The following is a 26,611-nucleotide window of genomic DNA, read 5'->3' as shown; positions in this document are numbered from 1 at the left end:
CGCGATCCCCGCTCTCCTGTGTGAAAGTCCTGCGTTTTACCCATCCACCACCCCGGCAAACCTCCCTATGCAGATTATCGCCCTTTCATACTACTCGCTACGGCGTCAATTCACACGCTAACGCAAGGTAATGTAAATCAATGGAGGCCAAACGGCGTTGATAAACACGCTGAAAAGCGAGTGTGCGTCTGCATAACATGGCAATAACGGCATACCAATTGGCGTGTCATATATACGCCACTTCATGAGATCAGTCTGGCTTCTTTCTGTTTTACGTTTGGTGCAGAAAGTTGTAAGTTAAACATTTGAATGAACATTTAACACAAATCACAATTGTAAAAAAAGAACAAAGCGTCCCAAGGAAGCATTGATAAAAAGGTTTTGAGATGACATTTAAAACACTCAGAGCAAGAAAATAAAGCTGCTAATGCTGATATTTGAATTGGAAAGGAGGCAACTTGAAATACACACAAATACAAAAAGGAATCGGACAAGATGTGACAGATGTGTTCGTCCAGCCTTGACAGTCTACTCTCTTCATGGTTCAGTATGCAGACCCCCCCGCCACACACACACACACACACACACACACACACTCTCAAATTTGTTAACGATCATACGACACGAGACAAAAACACTCTCTCTCTCTCTCTCTCTCTCTCTCTCTCTCTCTCTCTCTCCATAACTTCTTTCCTTTGAGCTGACTTAACTGCTCTGGCACTCAGTCTTGTGGAGCTGCACCCTGCGAACTCTCGCCGTTCAGCTCCTGGAGCCATTCCCATGGAATCCCAGGCATTTCAGGCATTTGTTAAAGCTGGGCCGACAGGCGTTTCTTTACCAATGTACGCGCTTAAACTCACCACAGCCATTCGATTTACAACAGCTCACTGCTGTTTTACTGATCATTTTAAAGATGGTGGCATTTCTTTTCTTTTTTTATCTACTCTCACACGATGCCTTGATCCAAATGTTTTATTAGTTTATTTTGTCATTTTTTTTTATTAAATTGGGTGTGTATTATTTGGGAAAGTCATTTTTGGGTTGTCAAGGAAATCTGTTGTACCTGCACCCAATATATTTTTTTTATTTATATATATATATATATATATATATAAATTAGGGCTGTCAGCGTTAATGCGTTAATCGCAATGCGATTAAGGGCCGACGCGATGCGATTCATTTTTTTTAATCGCATGCCGGCATTTATTAATTTATTTTACACTTCACTCGGCTTTGCGTCGTGCCCAACAGGCTACTATTTTGACCCTTTGCAGCACCGTTACTTATCATCAAGCTGCCACTTCCTCGTAACACATCCTGCTGCTGCAGGCTGCAGGCATGATGGAGAAAGACGGCGGCAATGAAATCCTGAATGGCGTTTTTTATTTTCCAAAACTCCCGGACAGCTTGTAGACAAGTCGAAAGCCACATGCACGTTGTGTAAAGCCGAATTAAAATATCACCGAAGCGCGTCAAGCTTGAGCTACCACCTACGTAGCTAAGTATAGTAGTACAGTTAACGTGATGCTACCTGCTAGCATAGCGTGCTACTTGCCGACCTGTGGATGAAACCAAATCCCCAAAAATTACTACAGCTCTTGCGAAACGGGTGGTAACTAACTGCAGACCTGTCAGCATCGTAGAGGACTCGGGTCTTAAAGACGTACTACGGTTGGTATGTTCTGACCTGTCTCGTTGCCGTCGAGGTGGACCGTAGTTTTCACGGATACACAGCCTGTACGACACGGAGAAAGCAGCCCAAATTTAACAAACATTAACCGGTGATCACTGGACGTCAGTGAGTAATCAACATTATTTAGGAGTTACTAAACACTATATTGACTCTAGTAAGGATAGGGATTTTTAGTTTTTTAGTTAGGTACTTGGAGTAATTATGCAATAATGACAGATTCACACTTTTTTTTTTGTTTACAGTAAATAAATAATTACAAATCTTAAAATCAAGTTCATAAAGTAACTTTCTTTGCATTAATTTGATTCCCAATCAAAATACACTGGTAAAAATTGCTTTTGATTGTTAATATGTACTTAAAAACTGTTCTGAAATGCAAAATAATAGAATTTTAATCATGTGATTAAAATATGCGATTAATCGCGATTAACTATAGAAATTTAGCGATTAATCGCGATTATAAAAAAAAATCATTTGACAGCCCTAGGAGGACCGGAGACAGAGAGGGTCGAAGAAAGCAGCGGAGCTTTGGCAGCTAAAATGTGAAATACACCTCATCGCGACTGTTGTGTGGAATAAGGTTGGCGAAAAAAGGCGCTTCAAATTATTCCTTCACAGCGCTGTGCAATGCGAGAAAATCTCACAGCTGAACCGGGCAGACACAGCACTTTTCATCAGACTCACCCCGGGTTAATTAAGTATACTGCTAACTAATGACATTACCGTCGCCAAAATACCCCCGTGGATCAAATCCCCTACTTCACCGTTATCTGTCAAGCCACTAAACCTGCATGGAAATTAACACCTCTGCTGAAATGTTAAATTTGTTAACGATCATACGACACGAGACAAAAACTCTCTCTCTCTCTCTCCTTCTCTCTGCAACGTTCTCTGTCAGGTAAATCAGTAAGTTAGTAGTAGGGTATACAGGGGAGTTGCATATGAAGTGGTTTGGGGTCCTTCTGTAAGTCATTTTATGGGTACAATTTGGTTTTGATGAATTCTACAAGCAGCAATACCACAGGCTAAGCAATCGGCCCGTTCCAAACAGGCACATTTTCAACGGGCACTGCACTAGTATATAATAATATCACTATTGTTTAGTATTATAACACCTAACTCCATAAAATGGCACTGATGTGTCAGAGCCAAGCCTTAATATTTATTTTGATTGGACCCAAGGCTGAAAATGAATGAAGAAATGTAATGGTGCTCTTGAAAATGGTGTTTTGTGAAAGGGAGCTAATATCAGGCACTCAATGCAATTGATTTTAGCATCTCAAAGCCTTAAAGATTATGAGTAAGTGTTTTTACTGTATTCCAAGGAAAGCAAAATAGAAAACTCATTGTAAAATGTTGCAGTAGAAAATGGCTTTGTACATCCAAAAACAAGTCTTCCATTGTGATATTTTGATATCACAATCACTGCTTTATCGATTTTGATCCTTTTTTTTTTTATACTTTCCGTGAGTCCCACAATGTTATAGGAGTACAATGCTAAATCGGTTTAAGTTATCTAAAGGGAATTTTGCCAAGTCTGTATCACTGGTCATGTTTACCCAAATTTCCGTTGTATTGCACATAATCTGTTGTTGGCACTGCTGGAAACATAAAAACAACATGCACTCAAAAGACACAAGCACCAGAACCTACCTGTGCTGTTTTGTCTTGGATTTGACCTCATTTGTGAGTAAAAGTGGCGTACAAATGAATTAATGAAAAAAGACTTCACTTGCCCTTTGGCAGCAAGAAACACATTTTTTTGAGTGGACCTTCCACTGTGACTCTGGTGTATTTTCTTCCCGCTTATATTTCTTATTTATTTCTTCTGCTGCTCTCTAAGTAAGAAGAATTGCATTGGGTCAAATTTTGATTTTGAAAAAGACAGTGTGTTGTCGTTACATTAATGATGTAAATGTGAGATTAATGCTTGATGTCATCAAAGGTAGTCAAAGTCATTATTTCAGCCTAACACAGAGCCCTGGAAGGAAATGAAGATTCAAGGCTGTGCCGTGCGTCATTTGCCTGCAAAGCAGGCAGTGTACTTGCCCATCAATGAGTGCAGTGTTTATCATTTCTATTCCAGTCACGGACAAACTGGATATCCTGCCTGTAGATGACAGCAGCGGCAGAGCGACATTAAAAACAAAAAGTCCATGTTGTTTGTGTTTTTTGTTCTATTATTGGAGGCAAGGGCCGGTTAATGAAATTGTTTACGGTTAGTGTTGCTGCTCGAGTCATCTCAACCGAGCCCTGCTGCTGCGGAGTCAGACCAGCTGACAAGTGGTTACCAATTAAAAATAAGACAAATACGTATACCAGGTCATTTCCCATTGCTTTTTATAAAGTCACTTTCGGGCAACAATGTTAATCTTTTTCTGTGGTGTGCTTAATTTTGTGGTGTGCTTCATTTTGCTTTTATTTATTAGATTTTAATGAAATTTATCTCTGTTTGAGTCTTAATCTTTGTCATCTGTGTTTTGACGCGGGATTAAATATTTAGATGTCAGAATGACAATTATCGGTCCTGAATGAAAGCTGTCTTGGGTTTTCTGTGTCAGACAAGACTAAGGCTGAATCACATTTCTCTGTCTTACCCCTACCCCTTAGTTTAGGCCCTCGAAAATGAGTGGTAAGGGGTCGGGGTGAAAACATACCCCTATGAAATGAGACGCCACTTGGTTACATCATCATACATACTTAGGTCTGTTTACAATAAATATTTGTATACACACTGCATGGTGTGGTGTATATCTGTTTCAGTTATCACTGTTTTGAATGTCATTGATGTTCAGAAACACTTTCTTTGTTAACAAAAAGCTATCTTTATTTCCCAATAAAGTAAACATTATTAAAACTATTAGAACCATAACTTACATGTCACACACATATAAAAAAGGCACTCAAATGTATAAAACTAAAACAAGACACACAAGACCACAAACGAACAAAAAACTACAGCTATTCTGAAATTCCAGTCTGATGCCTGTTGGCCAGTAACCTTTCCCCTCAATGCCCCATTTCTTTCATTAGTGTCCTGTATCATAACCAACAACAATGTACAGGTGCATGAACAGGAATGAATTACACGTTTACAATAATACAGTACCAATACAATAATGAATGGCTACAACATGAACGCAGAAACTTCTGCTCGTTTTCAGCCCAGAAAGTGGATCAGCTGCTGGGTTTCCTCCGGCGTCCCTGTGTGTGATACAGGACGGTAAATGTAAAGCACGTATCGATGTCTCCAAAGCAAGTAGTGTTATACACTGATATCAAACGAAATTCGCTGCTAATGGAGTTTAGTTAACACTGTAGACGTGCATGGATTCCATTCAAGGCAGAGAAATGCGGGACTGTACAGCAATGTAGCTAACGTTAACGTTTAGTGTTAATGACAACTTTAGCGTTAGCATAGCAAGTTAGTGATTTTTTAAAAACATTTCAATTACAAATATGGTTGCAAATATATATGTACAGGACTGTGTAGAGCACAAAACAAGACCGTCGTAATTTTTAAATAAATTCTTTAAGCCGAAAATACTTACATTTATGGGTCTCTCTGGTCGACCTGGCAGCCATTTTCCTTGTTGCGCAATGAATCTGGATACCCCTTGCTTTTCAAGTAAGCTTGCGTCCTTGCTTGGCGTTAAGGGGTATATAGCCCTTCCCCTTAGCCCTACCCCTTGACCAAAATGAGTATTGAGACAGCACTTACTTAAGCGAGAGTGCGGTGTGACCTCCGTGGTAACGCGGCTAAAAAAAATGGAGGCAAAGTTTATCAAACTTGAAGCATGTAGATACAGCTTTAGTTGAGAAAGGCGTTACAAAACAAATGGCGCTGTGCATGAATAGAGGACAAGAGGAAAAGGGTGAAGACGGGAAGCCGTTTAGCACTTGGTGTCTCAAATTGAGGGAGCCGGGTGCTTGCTTCTGCAGCGTATGTTGAAGGAAGATATTGTACAGCAGCAGCGGTAACAGGGATCCAGACTAACTTTTTGCAAAGACAGGGTTTCCTTTACTAGTTTGAAAATATACAGCTGCAACACATTCAGAAAGTTATCTGAAATAAATAGCTTAGGATATATTAAAAAAAAAATATATCTCTGAGAAAGCTCCTTCACTTGTTTTCAACAACAATAACAGACTGATTAAAAGAGAGAGAGAGGACGCCCAGATAGCTCAGTTGGTATATATAGAGGTTCGACTTCGACCTGCGGCCCTCTCCTGCATGTCATTCCCCCCTCTCTCTCCCCTTTTATGTCTTCAGCTTTCTTATCAAAATAAAGCCCGAACAGGTCGAATGCGCTTTGGCGGGTCAGCAGCGTTACACACGTCTTGTGTAGGCTATGAAATGTCTGTATCGTCACTGCGCTGCATTTTTATGAACTATGATATTCTGGCCATGGGTCACATCTCTTGCCCAGGTCCAGCAGGCTCCATCACACGTGCTGCGCGGAGGAGAGATCCAAACACAGGCACGGCTTTACAGAAGGAATGGGTCATGTAACGCAACATTAAACCGTATTGATATAAACGACATTGCTTCGTTCGTGGAGAGGCAGCGGATGCGAGGACGTTAGGTGCACCGGTGCGACCTAGGAAAAATCTTAGTTGCACCCTTACAAATTTTGGTTGCATGTGCGACCAAAATGGTCGCACTCTAGAGCCCTGGTTAAGAAAGTGCTTGCTATTGCTATTATCATTAGATGCTAGTCACAAAGCTTCAGTCCGTGCACTCTGTCATACCAGTACGTTACCGGCAACGACGGCTACCGCTGCGACTGCGCCTTCACTGACCGACCGTGTTTGTGATAGAAACGATACGTGTGTGCACGTTCATAGCGGAACAGGATTTGTCATTAACGATGGCCACTGTGTAAAAGCTATCTGAAGCCCAAACTGCCTTGACAAAGCTGTCTGTTTGGAATCAGCATGGCAGGTATGTAAACATAACGGCCTTGTCCCAGAGTTTAGACGTCTAGCTATATGAAAAGCTAAACAATGCAAAGTTTTTAATAAATGTACATGAAGCAACTAATGTCAACATGGACAAAATCATGAATGTACTAATTCTCTTTTTTGATGATGACCTGGCCAAAGTAACAACACAACATCTAGAAAGTTTAGTTTTCACAATGATTCATTGTAGGATTATGATATTATTGCAATATGTAAATATCCATTGACTCTTAATTTAACATATGGTTGGAAGAAGTAAAGATTGATCAAAAACGTTTGACTTCTTAAAAATTATGACTTTTATTATTGTGTAATGTAAGAAGGACTTCAACTGTTTTGCCAGTCAAATTAACGTTACTGCTCTTTAAGCACCACACTTAAGTGGAAGTAGTTAAGTATTCAATATTTTTTGTAGTTAAGTATTGCAAGTAGTTTATTTTAAAATGTACTACTCAAGTACTGAAAGTAAAATTACAAGTATTGTATTATGTAGAAAGCAGTCAAAAGTTTGAATATCATATTGTTTATATTATTTCATATGTTTAGCCTAAAGGACACTCACAATTCCTTTGGCTGTAGCAGCAGTACAAGGAATGATTCGTAACATTTTTATAATTGTAACTGTTGGGATTTTAACCCTGTGAATGCTGGATAATATGTATTAGCTGCTCCAGGGCTCCTATCAGAGAGCACGAGTCACCAGGTGGAGTTCAACTTTTTACTTGGTAGTAAGATGGTGCATTACAGGCAGTCACAAGCTGTACATTGCTGGATATATGAAGGAAGTTTCTGAAAAAAAACCCCAAAAGGTACATTAATGTCACAGCTGTTATAACTACTATTATCTGATATAACAATGGGTTAGTAATCACTTATTAACAAATACTAAAACAAAATGTTCAATTATCACACTGTGCAAGTAAAATGAGCATCCTCTCCAGCACAGTGAGGATTAAAGCCCCCAAAAAAACGTATCACACACTAGCTGTGATAACGTGTGATGAACAGTGGAAAGTTAACAAGCTAGCAAAATACAGATAAACTAGCAGCTTCACATCACAGGGTAAAACGGTTAACATTCAGTACTCATTGCAGACCGACAAAACTTAGAAATAGCTTAATCTGCTGCAACAATAACTAAATAGAGTACAAACTTACATCATCTCTGACTTCTGAACAGGCAACCGCCGTAATGAAAAGAAACATGACGCGATCTCGGGGATTTCTTACGTAATTAGCGTACGTAACAAACGTAGCCGTAAGTACACACACTGTAACCTACACAGTCTCCGTAGCGTGAGGAATTCACAACAGTAATGAGTAACGATGCAGCACATAAAAAATGTATCGGACTAAAAGTATTAAACTCATCGAAAATATGTACTGAAGTAAAAGTACAGTACAGATACAGCCTTTTAGTACTTAAGTACAGTAGTGAAGTAGTTCTACTTCGTTACTATACATCTCTGCTTATAATACAAAGGAAAGCAGCTAATACTGGGCACCCTTGTAGCTCACTGGGTAGAGCGTGAGTCCTTAGCGCAGTGGCCCGAGTTCGCATCTGGCCTAGGGTCCTTTGCTGCATGTCTTCCCCGCTCTCTTCCCTGCCTTTGCTCTCTCTCTCTCTCTCACTATTGAATAAAGAAAATAAAAATGCCAAAAAAGACTCACATTTGAGAAACTGGAACTAGCAAATATTTGACATTTTGCATGAAAAATAAATTATTTTCCCAATTGACTTATCTATGAATCAACTTAACGGTTTGAAAAACAAAACAGGAGCAAACCTTCACATTTGAGATACTGGAAACACACCACCAGTTTGGTGGTTGATAAATGACTTCATTGATTGTCAATCCAAATGGTTAAATCTTTTTGGCATCATTGAATAGACTAATCGTGTCAGTGCTACTTTGTGGTCAGCTGTTTTCACCTTTTAATACATGCTTTTCCTTTATGTCCTCCTTGCTGATAACTATTTAATTAATTAAATTACCCTCAACTTATATAAAGGCTAAACTCAAAGATGTGAGACATAAATCTGGATTTGTCTTCAATCAACAAAGCCTGGGGCTCATAATAAAGTAATTCATCAATTAATTGTCTAAGTCATTGTCAGCACTTTTTATAGCGAATTTAACATTGTATCACTTGCCTGATGTCCCTGTCTATACTGGACTCTCTGTAAAAGTCAACATGTCGACTTAAATGTCATGTGCTCGATGAATTGATTCATTGTTGATTTTGTCCCGCCATCCATCCATCCATCTTCATTCGCCGCCATCTCATTCTTATTAAAGGTATAGCGGGAGCTGCAATAGGCAGAGACATGTTTGGAAATGGAAGTGGGGACTGTATACCATCTGTTCCTCACTAATAGAGAGGAAACCAGGTTTGTAGCTCTGTATTAATGACAGACATTATCAGGGCAGAGACTGGTAATCACACTAAGGGCACTGTTAGGGATTTTTATTGGCATGGGGTACTTTCCATAAAATCATCTCTCAATGCAAATCAAACCAGCTATTAGGCTAACTGAAATAAAACCATGCCAATCTCTAGGTATGGTGGAGGGTATGTGATTATGTGGGGCTATTTTAATTCCAGAGGCCAAGGGTACTATATCAGGATGCATAGTATCCTGGATCCATGAAATAACTGGCCTTTAAAAATACAAATCTGCCTGCCTCTATGGGAATTTAACATAGGGGTGTACTTACTTATGCCCCCTGTATTTTAAGGAAGAACATTTATTTATTTACGATACATTATTCATTCTAAAAGAAAATTGGTGTCCTTAAAGGTTGGATTTTTCCTCATTTTTAAAAAGAAATTAAGGCATTAAGATCAATTTCCAAAAGATATTTTTTTTTATCCCTTTAGTCAACTTTAGCATGGGTTCATAAACGTATGAGTGCCACTGTATACACTATAAATTAACATTGATTACCACCTTTGCTATATCTTCATGGTGCACACATCCAGTTGACTACAAATAGATAATACAATAGGTTTACTCTATACTGTACTTATAAAATCATCTGCTAGGCAAAATAGTTTGTTATATTGCAAATTGAATATCTTTAGGAACTTTGTGATTAGCATTTTTCTACTCTTTTATGGCATTTTTTTTAGACTGAAAATAATAGATTTATCTAAAATTAGTCATTAGTTACACTCCTATATGCATTTACTATACCACTAAATTAGTTTGGTTTTTGTCTCTTTATTTTCTTTTTCCATATTTAATGCGTTACCTCATCATCCCTAAATATCTAGTCAGCTGTTGTGACATGCAGTGCCAAGCAATGCATGTTACATTTAAAACATGACTCAACCTTCAAAGTTCAATTTTGGCAGTTAATTCAGTCCTCAAGTTGCTGCTCTTTTATTCTGTCAGTCTATTTTAAATCGTGAAAAGTGTGGAAACTTTGAAAGATCGCCATTTTCAAAAGTACTTTGTTTGTTCTTCTTTAGATTCTTCTCTTCTGGGCCTTCAGCAAAAACATTTATAAGAAACTAAATACTACCCTTGTCATGGCCGTGGAATTTTAATGGCCATCCAGCACACCACACCACCGGATTCCAGTTTGGCATTTTCTGGGGTCTAATATGATCTCAACGCAGAAAGCCTGATCATGCTGCTGTTTCATTACTGCCAAAAAAAGGAACTTGGAAAAACTCACCCCAAAATGATTTTAGGGAGGATTGTGGTTAATGAAAAGTACAGAGGCTCTTAATTTTAGGCAGGAATGCCTGTGTTTAGGGTATGGTAAAGTGTGGTCCTCCTTGCCTGTATAAATACATTACTAATGGCTTGCTGGTGTGCATTTTGATTTTGGTAGAAACTTAATAGAAATAGATAACTCTACATAGGGTATGTGCGCATTGGTGACAGACAGCAGACAAGGAACCATTTATGAACTGTATGAGTCATTTCTTGCCAGCAATGTGGATTCTTTTTGCCTTTTTGACACCCCGCATTGTTGAAGCTTGCCGTTGGCTGGCAGGCTGCACAAATCTGTTTCTTCACCTCCCATTCCCAAGTTGGCATCGCCCTGACAGGGTGTATCATTCTCTGTCACACAGTGGCCTGGAGTTGTGTGGGTTTGTTGTTGAAGTTTGTTTGGGGCATCAGGGATTAAGCATCTCATTGTGTGGTTGTGCTGCACTTTGCACAAACCGTATGACAAGAGATCAGACAGGCCCTGACCAGTGTGCAAGAGACATGGGAGGCAATACATACATTCAGCCTCAAGACTTAATATGTAGCTGTAAACAGACCTAAGTCCAACTGCCGACCCAGCACTTGTCTCCCAAAAATCCCATTGATTTATTGTTGTCAGGTGATTTTACGCTGGCCAAATGGAAGATAAGTTGTGGCAAGGCTGACAAGAGCAAACTCAAGCTGAGCATGACTAATTGACACACTGAGAAAAGACCTCTGCTTTTCATAAATGGCGCTAGCTTAAAGGTTTATAATGATAATAAAGAAACTGGGCTCATATTTAGAGATTTGCATGTTTTAAGGAAAGAATGACAAACTCCCAAACAGTCTCCTCAGCGTCCTTCTCGCTCTGGGAGATCAAAGAGGGCTTGGGGTGGCCTCACTCTCAGTTTCTCAGGGTTTCGACCTTGAAAACATTTTTGACAAGCACACAAGAAACAAGTCTATCTCTTTCAGTGTGGTCACTGTTGTTGATATTATAAAAGCCTCTGTGATGTCTGGTAGTTAATGATACTGCTAATTTCGGATCAACTGCCAGTATTGATTTCAACTCAGCAGACACAGCCAAGTCAGCTGGTAGCAAAGTGAACATTACAAATCTTTTGGACAGTGAGTGGTTTGTTTTGGGGCTTAATGAAAGTGGTTGCCTGCTTGTTCTCTCAGGTGGCACTCAGTGCATGTCTGAAGCTCGACGTCAGTGACTGAAATTGACTGACCTACATTAACCCTGGTTTTTTTCCCTAAAAGTCTGCATCCACTAGGGCCTCTGTTAAAAAAAACTAACACATGTAACAATTACAGTATGTTGCTGCAACTGACAAGTATTTTCATCATCTGTTATTATCTACTCAGATTGAAATGTCAAAAAAAGCCCATCACAAGTTCCTGAGGTGACTTCTTGAAATGTCTTTGTATTGTCCAACCAGCAGTTCAAAATCTGAAGTTATTGAATTTAAAATGATATAAAACCGAGAAATGCAAAAAGTCCTTACATTGGAGAAGCTGGAGCCAGATAAATAGATTTTTGGGAGGCATTTATAATTGAAAAACAACTGAAGTCAATCAATTTTCGGTCTATTGACTTATCAATAAATAGACTAATCATTTCAGCTCTAATTGAAACCTAAAGAAGACGCAAAGTAGGGCTGCAACTAAGTTATTTTTTATTATCTATTCAGGGTTTTTCCTGGTTCAGAATGGGCCTTTGGGGGGGACCCATATTAAGTGGGGTATCTGGGGGTCCTCCCCCAGGAAATTTTGAGCGTTAAAGACTTCATTATCTGCATTCAGATACATTTTTAGGCACCAGTTTATGGTGAAACTGTCGTTATTTACAGTATGTCAAGGAAAACACAAAATTGTGGTGGCAGGTAACAGTTCAAAATATAATGGAATATAATGCAGTAGGGGGCTTTCGCATCTGGGACCTGGTTTAATTAATATAAACAGGGCCTGACGGTAAGTTTTTTCCCAAGGAGTACGTTTACGCAGAGTCTCTGCTGCGAGAAGACGTTGCCTTTGCAGCTTGTTCAGGGCGGCAATGCCGATGAAGCGGGCGCAACATTTTTACCAGACATCATTCAAAAATATACATATGGGCATTGTCTGGACATTGGGCAAACAACAAAGTGTCTGGAATACTTTACAAATTTAAGAATATATAAACTTTATACTGTATTTTAGTTAACCATCAGTCAGTTTGTAGAAGGAGGCATCAATTGTTCAGATATTTCGATATGGATGAACATTTTTCAGTTGCTTCTGGGCCAGAGATGGGGACTCGAGTTTGAGACTCGGACTCAAGTTGCATTCAGTCGCACACAGTGACTTCAGACTTGACTTGAGACTCGTCCTCAAAAGACTTCAGCTGACTAGATGCGCTATGTACGTGTAAACAATCTTAATTTTTTGGAAACGTCTGATGAGCGGAATGTTATTCCTCTCCTTGTGTAACCTATAATCTAACTAATTACGTAATGCGTAGCGCATCTTCGCGCAGCACCGGCCACAGAGAGGACAACAAACATGTCGCCGCACCGGCAGCTGGCACCTGAAATGCACCCTGATAGGTTAGCAAACATGTTTAGCTCAGCATTGGCCATCTTATGTTAGCTTGCTTCTTGCTTTAGCACCTACGGAGGTAAACTCCGACTATCGTTCGCTAGATGAAAAGATGAATGAGCATTTGTTTGTTTGCCAAACTTTTTGGGGGATTTAACGTTACGTAATCATTGACGTCCCGCTGGCTACCACCACGTTAATTATTAACATTGGCTGCAAACCGGTTACAGGTTTATTATTGATCATATAACGCTACCGTTTTATTTTATTAACGTTACACTGGGTTTGAGAGTCTGGGGGATGTGTTGACTTACAGTAGTTTATAGGCATTAGTCATTAGTTGTAGACACAGTGCACATTACATGGTTGTGCTCTGTAAGGAAAAATGGGTTAGTTATTATTTTAGCAATACCCTAAGTACCTCAATATTTGGTCTGTACTGTATGTTCATGTTATGAAGCAAAATACAGTTATTAACTTGAAAGTAAAGCATTCCTGGTGTTTTTTTTGTCATATTGCAATAGCCTGTTTACACTGATTATACTTTATAGGCTACCAAACAACTAATCAAAGCTGATACTGTGTGATAATATATAAATTAGTCAGAATAACATATTACATGCCTTGAATTCTTTATATATAGCTCTGCAGTGTTCTGAGCAGCCTGGATGGAACGCAGCAGGTGATGCAACACTCATTATAACCATGAGAGACTTGACTTGGACTCAAGCTCAGAGACTTGAGAGCATCTCTGTCCTGGGCCGTTGAAGTCTGTAAGAACTGCTAATGAGTTGTGGACATGATGCTCATGATGATCACCCGAGGCACCGAGCTGTTCAGCACTATACTGACATAACATGATTGTCTCAGCATGAGTTTGAACCCATTTACTACTGAATGCACCAGGTTACTCTCATCAAAGACTTCTGAATAAAAATATTTTTCCGGAACGCTGTGTTCTTTATTCTGACATTTATTTGCATGACAAATTTAAGAACCTACTTCTGCTTAATATCAGTGGAAAAGTAGCCGATTCGTAGTAGTGAGGAGAAAGAGTAGAGCAGCTCCAGCCTGTTACTATGTGGTGCTTGTTTGTTTTTTTGCATACCTCCCATTGCTGCTATTGCTGCTGTCTGACTGGCTGGGAGGAAAGAGAGATGGACACAAAGGGTTAAACTGGTGTGCATGTCTTCCTTGGAGATGGTAGAGGCCATTTGAATGGCTAGCTTCTACAGCTAGCCAACACATTGGCTAAGGCTGAGGGTGGATCTGCTGCTGGGCCTGTACTCCGACATGGAGCCCTGCTGGAGGATCAGGACTCAGTTAGAGCAGTCAGAAAAGCTATTGTGTATATGTGTGTGTACATACATTTGAGGAAAAGTTGAAGGGAAATAAACTTTAGAGACAGAAGGAAAATATGTCAAGGGGACATTTTTGTTTTTCAGTGTGTAAATCATCGTCAGTGGTCTTTGTAAATCCCATTGCAGAGTAGATTTTGACTAGCAGGCTGGCGTAGATAGGTGGTTATATCATTTGTTTTTCTAGCAACATGCCCCCTTTAGCTTCTCCTCCCCTCACACTGCCATTCTCATGTTGCTGCCGCCGCTCCTTTCACACGTTCTTCATGAACTTCAAGAGCTTACCTCTGTGAATGTAAGAGGACAGGGGGTCTGTGTTCATTTGTTCGTTTAAGGGCTGACCTCATGACACTAATTAAACTAAGCCGTTTTGTACACAGGCTCAAAAATAGAAAGCTAGCAAAGAAGATCAGACTATTGAGATTGATTGTTTCCTGCAATGGGAAGTACAGCACTCAAATTTCACTTGTTTGGTTTATGTGGCTGAATATTAGTTTGACCCTGTAAAAGACACACACACTCACAACATTATGGTCTGACCTGTGACATGCCCCCGACTCCTTATCTCCCCTGCTGTCAAACAGTCTTAATGTGACATGCTAATCTTAGCATGCAGGTCAGTCAGCTGTATTTACCTCGGAGAAGCCTCCATCCATCCATGTACAATCACATCTACACTGAGACAACACACGCACACAAACTTTAGTGCACATACTTACACACTTGCCAATCCTGAGCGTCAAAATGTTATGTAACGGGCTGATTTACAAGCACACACATGCAGACGTATGGACAAACAGCCAACCTACAGACTTTTCTCTGTCCTTAGTTGATTTTGTTTACACCCCCAAAAACATCACTGAACTTCAGTGCGTGTTTGTTTGTGTGACTGTCAGGACACTGTCTGTATCTTTCTATCAGTGTTTATTACTTCTGCTTGCCAACAAAGAGCTTGTGTAGGTCATATTGCTTAAAAGAGGCCTGTTTATTAGTTTTGTTTTTCTACTTTAGTTGATTTGGGCTTACCAATGCATGGATATTTTGTCATTGTAATGATGATGTGAGATTGTTTGGATATCGTAAATTGCTGTCACACAAAAACAGCACTTGCAGGGCTTCAACTAAGGAATATTTTCATTATCAGTTGATCAGATATTTTTCTGATGAATCCATTAATGATTTAATTTTTAAAGATAAAAAAGTAATGAGAAACGTCAATCGCGATATTCCAGAACCCAATTGCCTTGTTTTGTCCAACTAAAAGCACAAAACCCGAAAGTATTCAATTTTCAATCATATAAAACAGACATGCAGCAAATCTGCACATTTCAGAAGCTGGAACCAGTGACAAATATTTTTGCCTGATAAATGATAATTCAATGGCACAATTATTGTTTATTAATTTTCTGTCTGTTCATTAATTGAATAATTGTTTCCACACTAATCAACCAAAAACTTTAATGTGTGATTTGCCATATCTAAACAGATGTTGTGATATATCTACATATATCTATCATAGTGGTTTCCAAAGTGGTCACATTGAGGATAGGCCAAGGGTGCTGCAAGGTTGTTTTTTTTTAATAACCCTTCACAACACAAAAAAGGAAGTGACATTTACATTAACTAAAATAGGGCTGGACGATATGGCCAATATCTTCTATGCCATTATAGGTCATTTTGTACCTCGATAACAATATACAGTATATCACAGCAGAGCACGTCCAAGCAACATACATAAATAGTCCATTTAAAATAACCACCTTATAATGCCTATTTTTATTTACTACTGTGTAAATTAAATACTTGAATGAAAAGTATTGAGTATTTTCTCATTTTATTAACTTTAGTGCAAAATGAACATAACATGCAAAGACGTAAATATTTCTGTAACGCAGTTTGGCCTCTGGTTTTTCGACATTGTGATAGTAACGATATAGAAAAATATATATCTTATTTTAATATCATTTTGATGATATATATCGTCATATTGCCCAGCACTACTCAAACAAACAAAAGAGAAACCAAGCAAAGACGTCTTGCACGTGTCTCACAAATACTGACTGCTTCAAATGCCATTTTATCCCCCCCTGTCTCACTTTCACCAAGCCTCCTGGATGAGTGTCTGTCATTTGTGAATGAGTATTTGATCCCCGCTGTTTTTATTCAACATGCTTGTTGGCCAATGACAGATGGTCTTCTGGGCCACTGGCTAGTGCATTGAGGAGGAATTTAACTCCCACTGATCTGACCATATCAGATTACTGTAGAGTTGGAGATATAAAGATATATTGTCATTGGAGATTAAAATCACCTGTGTCACTTGGGGAACTGTGTTTTGAAAGCGGATACACTTCTGTTTCCTGTCTCTCTTTCTGTAGCTCACATTTAGTCCTTAATACTTCATATCTTCTTTAACTTGTCTCACCGTTGCTTCGCTATCTTTGTTGTCCCCCTCTCACCGGCAGTGTGCCCTGTTCATTGTAAACATCGAGCCTGCACCAAGGACGACCAGTGCTGCCACGACCAGTGCCTGGGCGGCTGCCTGAAGCCCCACTCATCCAGCCACTGCGTGGCCTGCCGCGGCCTCCAGCACGAGGACAGTTGTGTTGAACGCTGCCCTGAAAATCACTTCACATACAAAGGCTGGCGCTGCGTCTCCTTCGCCTTCTGCCAGGATCTCCACAACAGATGCAAGCGGGAGAAGGAGCACAGCAAGAACCCCGACTGCCATGAGTATGTCATACACAATGGTGCCTGCATCCCTGAGTGTCCCTCCGGCTACACGACCATCAACTCCTCCGCGTAAGTGGACAGTCATGCTGGTCTGATGGGCTCTTGATGGTCTGATGGAACAGTGTGTGATCAGTGAAGCTGTTTTAAAGCTCCCATATTATGCTAATTTTCAGGTTCATAATTGTATTTTAAGGTTGTACCAGAATAGGTTTACATGGTTTAATTTTCAGAAAACATCATATTTTTGTTGTACTGTACAGCTCTCTCTCACTGCTTCAGATCCTCTTTTCATTCTGTGTTCAGGTCTCTGTTTCAGCTACAGAGTGAGACATCTCTTCTGTACTATCTTTGTTTGTAGTCGCACATGCGCAGTAGCTAGGTAAGGATCATGTTAGCTAGCTGTTTCCATAGACAGTAAAAGAAAGGCTTTTTTTTCAGCCAATTATTACAAGGCAGGATTAGCCGGGAGACTTATTCTAAACAAGGGCGCACATGTAAGTAGTTCTTTTGTAGATTATGGTGAACTTGTGTGTGTTGTAGCAGTGCTTTGCCATTGAGAACGAGGTAGCATGCTAACGGTTGCGGTTAGCCAGCTCGTTTCGGCTAGTGACGTAGAAAGCCGTGCAGATTTTGAACAGCTCGCCCGGAGACTGAAGGCAGGACACATTCAGAAACCTGTATCTCACTCAAAACAGCATGAATGTTTTTTTTGTAGTTTGTATGCATGTGGAAGCACCAGAGACACAAAATAACACCCCAAATCCCAGAAAAAGTGATTTTTTTCCATAATATGGGCACTTTAATATTCTGCATGCAAACGCACACGTCAATATTTAATCCTGTACCTTTACAGAGGTTACTTGTTGATTCTCCTACATGTATTTTATTTCCCTAAAAATCCCATCTAATTCTGTCACATTGCTGAAAATAAAAAACAGTGCCTCAAGTTACAAACACATTTTTACGTCCCACCTCCCCGACGGTGCGGGCGAGACGGGCCGGTGGTGCGCCCGACCCAGAGGGACCGGGATCCCACCTCAGCCGGCGCGCGCCGGCCCTCACTTTCATTGCACCACGGGGCGACCCTCTGACTCATGCGCACGTTAAACTCCTTGGTCTGTGTTTCAAGACGACTCGGGTGGGTTGGCGACATCGCCTTTTTTACGTGAGCCGATCCCCGCCCTGGCGACGCGACGCACTGAGGACAGTCCACCCAGGTTGACAGCTGCACCGGGATCAGGGGGCCCCGCCCCTCCCCGCGGGGAGAGAAAAGTCACATCAAATCCACCTTGGTTGTTCACACTGCGGCTGCATTGAAAAAAATCAGATCTGGGTCTGATTCAGGACCACATATGGAAGTGGCCTGAATCTGATTTGAAAAAATCTGCTCTGGGCTAGATTTGAGTGTTTACACTACTTCTGAAGAAGTCTGACCTGGTCACTTGCCTAAAAGAGACTTCATCCATCTATACAGTACAGTGCAGTACAGTACATAGTCAGTTGGAGAGGTCCCCTAAGGCCCTGACACACCAACCCGATTATCGGCCGTCGGACAGTCTGGCGAGGTCAGTGACTCGAGTCTGTTCGGTGTGTTCCGTGACGTCGTCAGTCTGAGGAGCTGTCGGCCTTCATTTGGGCCGATTTGACATGTTGAATCGGAAGCGGGCAGTCGGACTCAATGGCCAATCTCATTGGTGGAGCGCTAACCCGGAAATGACGAGCGGGATGAGCCTGACTAATACGTCTCGCGCATGTACGCTCAAGTCGGCGTTGCTTTGGTGTGTTCCGAGGCACTTTTTTGACCAACTTGGTGAGGCAGTCAGTCCGACTGCCTTTTCTGCCGAAGGTCGGCCGTCGGGTTGGTGTGTCAGAGCCTTTATGATCTTGGAGTCCCTGTTTGTGCAGTGTTATATAAATGTCATGGATGGAGGGGAAAGCGGTCCCAATGAGCCTGACTGAGAGCCAGCGAATTCTCAACTGAACTGAGAAATGAACGGATCATTTTATGAAAAGATTCTTTTCAGTTGTTCACTCAAAAGATTTGTTCCTTTGAACCAATCAGTCTCGAACGAACCAACACTAGTACGAGTCTTTGATGTTGAGATGATTAGACCAAGTCCAGAGTGTTTTTGGTGCACACCATTAATTTTTCAGTGTTTCCCCTACCAAAACGACCTCCAGCCCCCCCTGAAAGAATGACAAAATGATATAATTATGCTATACCAGTGGTTCTCAACCGGTGGGGCCCGCCCCGCCCCCCTGGGGGGGCGCGGACACTCTCCCGGGGGGCGCGAGTAGGCTATAGGATGGGAGGGGAAAAAAAAGAATATAACGAAAATTCCCCCCATGTTGAAATGCAAGTGGTTGGACTATTATAAAGGCATTTTTATAGTCGTGTGTAGAATCGATGGTGCAGGGTCCGGCGTAGACGCAGACCCCTCTGTGTCTACACCGGACCCTACGCCGTAGCCTGACGTGCACCTTTCGAAAAATGTAACTACACGTCGCAGCGACGCACGTTGCTCGGCCGTGGCTGGGTAGCGTTGCATTTCCTGGTTCTCCTTCTCCATAAACATGAACTCAAGGAGAGGGTTAACTATTCCTGCTCCAGATTTCCCACCGTGGTCAGAAAGAACAGGGGAGACACATTTGTTTCTCTCACTATGACTCTAGAGTCGGTACTCGCTCCGGAGCTAATCGCCGTCACTCTCTTACTTCTCCCTCTACCACACACTCCCCACACACACACATGCCGGCTGGACGCACACACCAGTGCACAAGTATAAACATCAGGCCACTTACGTAGGCTACGGAGAAAGCTCTGCGTTGAGCCTCCGCAGAACTGTAAAACAAGCTTAACACACGAACAAATCATCCTCCTTTTTTTGTCAAAAGTGACTAGCGACAAATCTAGCGACTTTTACTGGTGTTATTGGAGACTTTTGTGGTGTTTGGAGATTCGAAAGCACCTATCACTCTGCAGTTATGTGCTCAACGAGCAGCGGGTGCTGCCGTGAGCCCCTCCCCTGTCCAAAAGCACTCACAGGCGGTCAGTCTCTCAGTAGCCTCGCGCAGCAGTCCCAGCCTGCAGTCAGAGCAGAGAGGAAACACACACCAACCACGTCCAGGCTGCACACACGCACACATTGTTACATCATAGCCTAAACTTTATTGAAAACGCAACTAATCCACGTCCAAATTATTTCAAAACCAAACAAAAATGGAGAGATTTCTAGTGAGGACCAACAAGGCAACCGACGCACCACCAGCTGCAAAAAAGCTTTGAAGGTACGATGAAGCATACCTGGCTCAGGTCTCACATTAACATCGCCTACCTGCAAGCTTCTGTAAAAAATGAAGATGATATGCCTACTATTAGGCCTAGTAATAATGACAATAATAAAGCATACATTCATATCAGAGGTCTGGTGCCAATTCCCAATTATAGCAATAGCCTAGTAATGATAATAGGCCTACTGATGATGATAATAATAATAATAATAATAATAATAACAACAATAAAGCATGTAACCTCATATAATTATATAGCAATAGCCTAGTAATGATAATAGGCCTACTACTACTCATAATAATAATAATAATAATAATAATAATAATGCCTGCAAGCTCACATTAGAAGTCTGGTGCTACTGCCAATTATAACAATGGCCTAGTAATGATAATAGGCCTACCTACCGCTACTGATGATAATAATAACAATAATAATAATAATAATAATAATAATAGTGTGGGCCTAAAAATAATAGCCTAGCCTAGGGCCAACTGCAATGAACCAGCTTTGGGGGGGGGGGGGGCAGCTTGCAAAAGGTTGAGAACCCCTGTGCTATACAGTATATTCCACGCACAAAAAACACATACGGGCAATTCGCTTCTCGTTCCTCACCTTAAAAATTCATTTTAACTTTAGGGGCGCAACCTTTCCCCTATTTTCACCTGTTGCTGAGTAATGTACATTAACATTCCATGGTCTCGTGAATATAGCATAACTTTAGCGATCTCCTTCGTAGTATTTAGTGGTAAAAAATGTTGAAGAGAAGCGGAGAAGGTGACGAGCATGAACAGCCAAAAATTAGTTATTTTTTCTTAAAAGCAACAAAATCAACTCAAGCAAAGCCAGCCTCTGTGGGGACGCCGCAATGAGTGTTACCAATTATGCAGTAATAATTTGATTGGTGTATAATAAACAGAAATGCAATAAATAAAAGTAGTCTATAATAGTTTTTCTAAGAACACACAATCATTTAGCTGTACAATGAGAACAAATGTGAACATATCAACGACAATAACATATCCAAATTTAAAAAGAAAAAGAAGTCAACAAATGCACTGTAAAATAAAATAAAAAATATTCTGAAATCTTGCAGTTTCCTGCCTTGCTTTATCGCTTGTCATTGTGTTTGTAGCACAGAGTGACTGCAGAGAGTGCATAAACTGAAAGTCCTCCTGCTGAGCTCAGACAGCACTCTGTATATGTGCGCAACAAACACACTTTTCTGTGTGTGTGTGTCTCCGCAGACAGCTAGGTCAAAATGGTGCAGCGCAGTAGGAAGCCTGGCACATTTTTTTTGGCTCATATGCTGCACAAAATTGATGGTTGTTTACCAACTGCTGGTGTTTGCATTGTAGTGTGTGAGCTATAGGCATAGACAAGATGTGAAGTGTTTTTTCCCTTTTCACTACATCTCTAATTTATAAGCTGTTGTGCTTGTATCTTCGCAAACTGCATCCGTACAGACTTTCCTCTCTAAAGAAGGGCATTGTACTCGTGCTGATCTGCCAGTGACCTTTATCGCCTTCCTCTTGGACACCTTCATTGACCGTGACAGGGCTGTTGATTAGTGCGGGCGTGCCTGCGAGACACTCCAGACAGCCCTAATCACTCTGCTATGGCAGAGGTTGAAAACACAGCTGGATCTTTCAAGACTTGTTGTCTTCTGTTACAACATGACTGGCTAGTTGACTGGTTGGCAGTTAAACACCAGGGGAGTCAGAGAGGCATTCAGGACAGACTATCAGAACCCCAGGGTGCTAGGCCTCGACTCCCTTGGCTGGCTGCAAAGAGATAGTCTGTCTGGCAAGCAGCTGCAGCAGCATAGTCCAGGCAGTCTGTCACTGACAACAATGATGACAAGGAAAAGTCATGTTTGTTTAACCTTTATTTATCCACGGAGGGTTTGTCAAGGACCTAATCTCTGTTCAAACAAGTAGCAACTTTACATTCATGCAGTTAAATACTGTACATTCACACTCAAGAGGTTTGTAGTGGGACTCTGAGCAGATCCAGCCCCACTGGAGTGAAGTGCACCCCGGCCATTGTTGTTAAGAAAAGAAAGAAAAGCTAAATTGATATCAGCTATTAAATCAGCCATTTTTCTTTTTCCTGCTCCAAGCTACCGTTATTATATAGGGCTTTAAAAATCTACTATCGGTCGACCCCTAGTCCTCAGTGATATAGATATGTTCTTTTTATTCAGCAGTCATAACGTTCTAACAATAAAAATTGTAGTAATTACCAAATAAAAAGAGACTAAATAAAAATGAATCTTAATAAAACAAAGTAATTATATCATTTCATATATTCATATATTATTTCAACAGAAAGTTGTTACATACTGAATATATGAAGTATCATAATATATCTTTATATGATTTTATAATGTCATTTTGTCTACATTGCACAGGTGTAGCATAAGTGCAGAGGTGGAAAGTAACAAATTACAATTTACTCACATGACTCTAATTGAGTAGTTTTTTTTTCTGTAATTCTACTTTTTAAAGTAGTTTTTAAAATCTGTACTTTTACTTTTAATTAAGTATGTTTTGTTTGAAGTATTGTACTTCGCTACATTTTAAATCACATCCGTTACTGAAATAAAATGTAAATAAAAAATGCAGGGAAAACAACCGCACACCGGACCTACTGCAGTGATGTTAACTGGCATTAAAATCGCAAGATGGATGGAGACGGACAAGTCAGACACCAGTGGTGCAGACCAAGCTAAAAGCGAAACCCTGTTAAATTCTGCTGACGTTTAACTTGAAGGAAATGAAGTGAACCCCTGGCAATATTTGAGCCACCACTTTGGCTTCAAGTGCATGAAAGGCAACAGCTTTATTATGCAGTGTAAGCTGTGTTTGGCCAGAGAGACCTAACTTTTCTCTGATGCTCTGAAGACCATACAGGCAACACAAACACTGCTGCTGCACGTGACGCTAGTTAACGCTATACTCGACAGCAGCTAACGTTAGCCTACCGCTAGCTAGTAGCTGGATAAACACGGTTACAATGCTGACAGCTAACGCTAAACGGTGTAAAGTTTGACTGTGTTTTACTGTAGAGGATTCAACACCGGTATGTAACAATCTGTAGCTGCCGTCGGAGAAACAACACAGCCGGTGCGTTCAATGAAACTTGTAAACTACAGCCTCGTGGCGCATTTGAAGTTATTGTAAATGTCCTTTACCATCTGGTAGTTGTTTTTGTCGTTCAACAGCAATTTACTAGTGAAATAAGTTATTGTTATTGTTATACATTATTATTAAACATTTAATTTTGACCATATGGCCTTAGCAATAAACAAGCCGTTCTTTAATGTCACCAACTGTTGTTCAGTACCCTTTTTTCTTTTTTTTTCTTTTTTTACTTTCTTGGAAAGTATCGGTTCAGGCACTGTTAATTATGTATGCGATTAATTAATCACAGAGTATGTAATTAATTACATTACATTTTTTAATCGATTGACAGCCCTAGTAAAAAACTTTGCTCAAATTAGCCAAAAAGACATCGGTGCATGACATTGCTAATACTGGTTCAACACTACGCCTTGACTTCAAACACATGTTCAAGTTGTAATTTGTAGCACCAACACACATTGTTATCATGCACACATTTTCTTGAAATTTGTTTCTAATCAGTGTTTTTTTCCATTTTGTTCTATAGGCTCAACTGCACTCCTTGTGCAGGGCTGTGTCCCAAGGTATGTATGGGTTTAAAAACTGTGGACTCAGTCACTGCTGCCCAGGCTTTGAGAGGCTGCACAGTTCTCAACGGGAGCCTGGTCATCAACCTGCGGGGAGGAAGTGAGTGTCTGTGGTTTATTTTATGGAATGAGGTTACAGTATACAACAGAGCAACAAAAAATATTTGATTGTAATAGAGCATCTTTGTTATTAATAAGTAATAACCAACCATCAAACTGTTAATGATATTTAATAATACTCAGGAGGGCTAACCAGCCAGCTCTCTCAATAATGTTTCCTATTATTGTCAGGAGGCAGTGCTAATTGCCAAATTTCATATGCCTCCATAAATCTGGACCTCTATCACTTACCGGTACTTGTTACTTTGTTCATCTATGAACTAAGTTAGCATTTGCACTTTGTTTAGCTAATGTTAGCCAGCAATATCTCTGTTGAGACATCTGACATTCATTTGGAGATAAAACCATGTTAGTAAGAAATAATCCTTGTGAAGGTGTAAAAGAAACAGACTGGGAGGGAGATGCTATTTTGATGATGGCAAATGTTACGTTACAGCCTTTCGTCATGATTTATGTGCCGGACCTGCCCTGTTTGGTCATGCATCTTGGTGTAGCCGCTATCTTGGATCAAACAGGGGCTTGAGTTGAGCTATATGCAGCTGCTGGACAGAGACACGGTCGGTTTAGAGAACAATAACAAGAAAAACAAATGTGCACATTTAAATCAAAAACATCATTCAACATCACATAATGCTTTTATTTTATTTTGTGGAAGGACTTTTTTTAGTCAAAGGTGAAACAACACTGATAAGAAGTTATAGTTGCCATGCCCGCTCCATTAACGTCAATAGAAGTGGCAACACCAAAGTCTGGCACCACTGCAGAATATACAGTCGAAGAAACCACAAAATAATTTGAAAATAAAAAAAATAAAGTTGCCTAGAAAATTACAAGTAACATTTTTTTTTTGTCAGAACAGCCTAAATAGGGGAAATGTATTATCAATATTTTGCAAATAAAAGAAAACTGTGAAAAATTGAAAACAGCAAGAACAGCTGCCTGGGAGCTTTTGTAATAGGTATGCTGTAGAATCAGGAGTCACTTCAAGGCTTGTGTCTTTTGCTTTTCTGTAGACAACATAGCAGCTGAACTGGAGGCCAGTCTGGGCCAGCTGGAGGAGATCACTGGCTACCTGACAGTGCGACGTTCCTACGCCCTCGTATCCCTCTCTTTTTTCCGCAAACTCCGTGTTATTCGTGGAGAGGAACAGGAAATCGGGTAAGACTCCGTCCTCTGAGCCTCATCTCATCCTCGCCATGTCTGAGCCTCCTCCTGTAATTATGAGTTAAAAGCGGAAGGACTGACCTTTTCAAAATGTCTTTATGTGGTAACTGTTTTTGATTAAACGTTCCCAAATCATATATGAGGCTTCATTCAGACAAGCACAATGGGCTACACTTACAGTAGAAATGGCAAAGGATAGGCATACGATGCAAATTGTAGGCTAACCGTGCTGAAATACTTTTCTGTTGTTACTTTTTAATAATATCCTCAGCTAAATGTGATATGTTTCATGATAATATGTTTCATGCAATCTTGTGTGTTGTTTTCCAGGAATTACTCATTCTATGCCCTGGACAACCAGAACCTGCGGCAGCTCTGGGATTGGTCCAAACACAAGCTGACCATCCTGCAGGGACGCATGTTTTTCCACTACAACTCCAAACTCTGCATGTCTGAGATCCGCAAGATGGAGGAAGTGACTGGGACCAAAGAGCGGCAAGTCAAGAACGACATCGCCTCCAAGACCAACGGAGACCAGGCCTCATGTAAGAACCTCCTGAAGACATGTCAGTTGTTGCAGGAGTTACTACGGCAACAGAAAACACCAGAGTCCGCCCTGGTACAGATGCAAACATAGTCATAATTATTGTTATGATGGTCATTTCCTGTACCTCTGTTTGCAAATGTCTTCCGGCATTCTGTACCTTTTACTGATTAAACAGGACCAACCAAAAGAGCAAAGCACCAATAACTGTTAACATGGTAACACAGTGACATAGGTGTTTTTTGACCTTTCCATCGTACATTACATGTTTGATTCAAATAAAAGGAGAATTCCGGTCGATTCCAACACGTAGCTCTGTTGTTTCTAAATTTGGAGTGCTGTCAGTAGCGAGAAAAGTAAAAACAATCGGTGCTGCCTACACCGTGTTATCCTCCTGCTAGCATTAGCACCCAACAGGCTTAAACAGGGCAAGTTTTAAACTTGTTTTTAGCCTCTTAACATGTTCAAAATGTCATTAAAAGTGCCTAACCATGTGAAGTGATTCCTTCCGAGTGAACACAGTGAATCTGACTGCAGTAGATGTGAAAGAAATGCATAAAAGTTGTGATAATTCAGCTCTGTTTAGTTCCGGTGTTGATACTGCAAGGAGTGCTTCGGGACCGTCTACAAACTACAACACTGAAAAGACATATTTTCAAAAATAGGCATATGCTTATTTTTTAAAAGTAAGTGCTGTAGTACAACTTAGCAGGAGACAAGTTATAATTGAGGTAAGTTTGGAGA

At 40.5% G+C, this 26,611-nt stretch overlaps 1 protein-coding gene across 1 annotated transcript in view; it reads left to right on the top strand.

The window, feature by feature from the left end:
* Nucleotides 1–26,611, top strand: part of insra (insulin receptor a) — a 72,121-nt gene that overhangs the window by 25,456 nt on the left and 20,054 nt on the right. The window contains exons 3-6 of the mRNA XM_078264192.1: nucleotides 16,771–17,107; nucleotides 24,000–24,139; nucleotides 25,173–25,317; nucleotides 25,654–25,868. Coding sequence (XP_078120318.1) covers nucleotides 16,771–17,107; nucleotides 24,000–24,139; nucleotides 25,173–25,317; nucleotides 25,654–25,868 — 837 coding nt within the window. The remainder of the gene's footprint in view (nucleotides 1–16,770; nucleotides 17,108–23,999; nucleotides 24,140–25,172; nucleotides 25,318–25,653; nucleotides 25,869–26,611) is intronic.

This window comes from Sander vitreus, chromosome 12 (genome assembly GCF_031162955.1).
Source record: "Sander vitreus isolate 19-12246 chromosome 12, sanVit1, whole genome shotgun sequence".
NCBI lineage: Eukaryota > Metazoa > Chordata > Actinopteri > Perciformes > Percidae > Sander > Sander vitreus.
The sequence above is the reverse complement of the archived record's forward strand: the minus strand, read 5'-3'. Positions and strand labels throughout refer to the sequence as shown.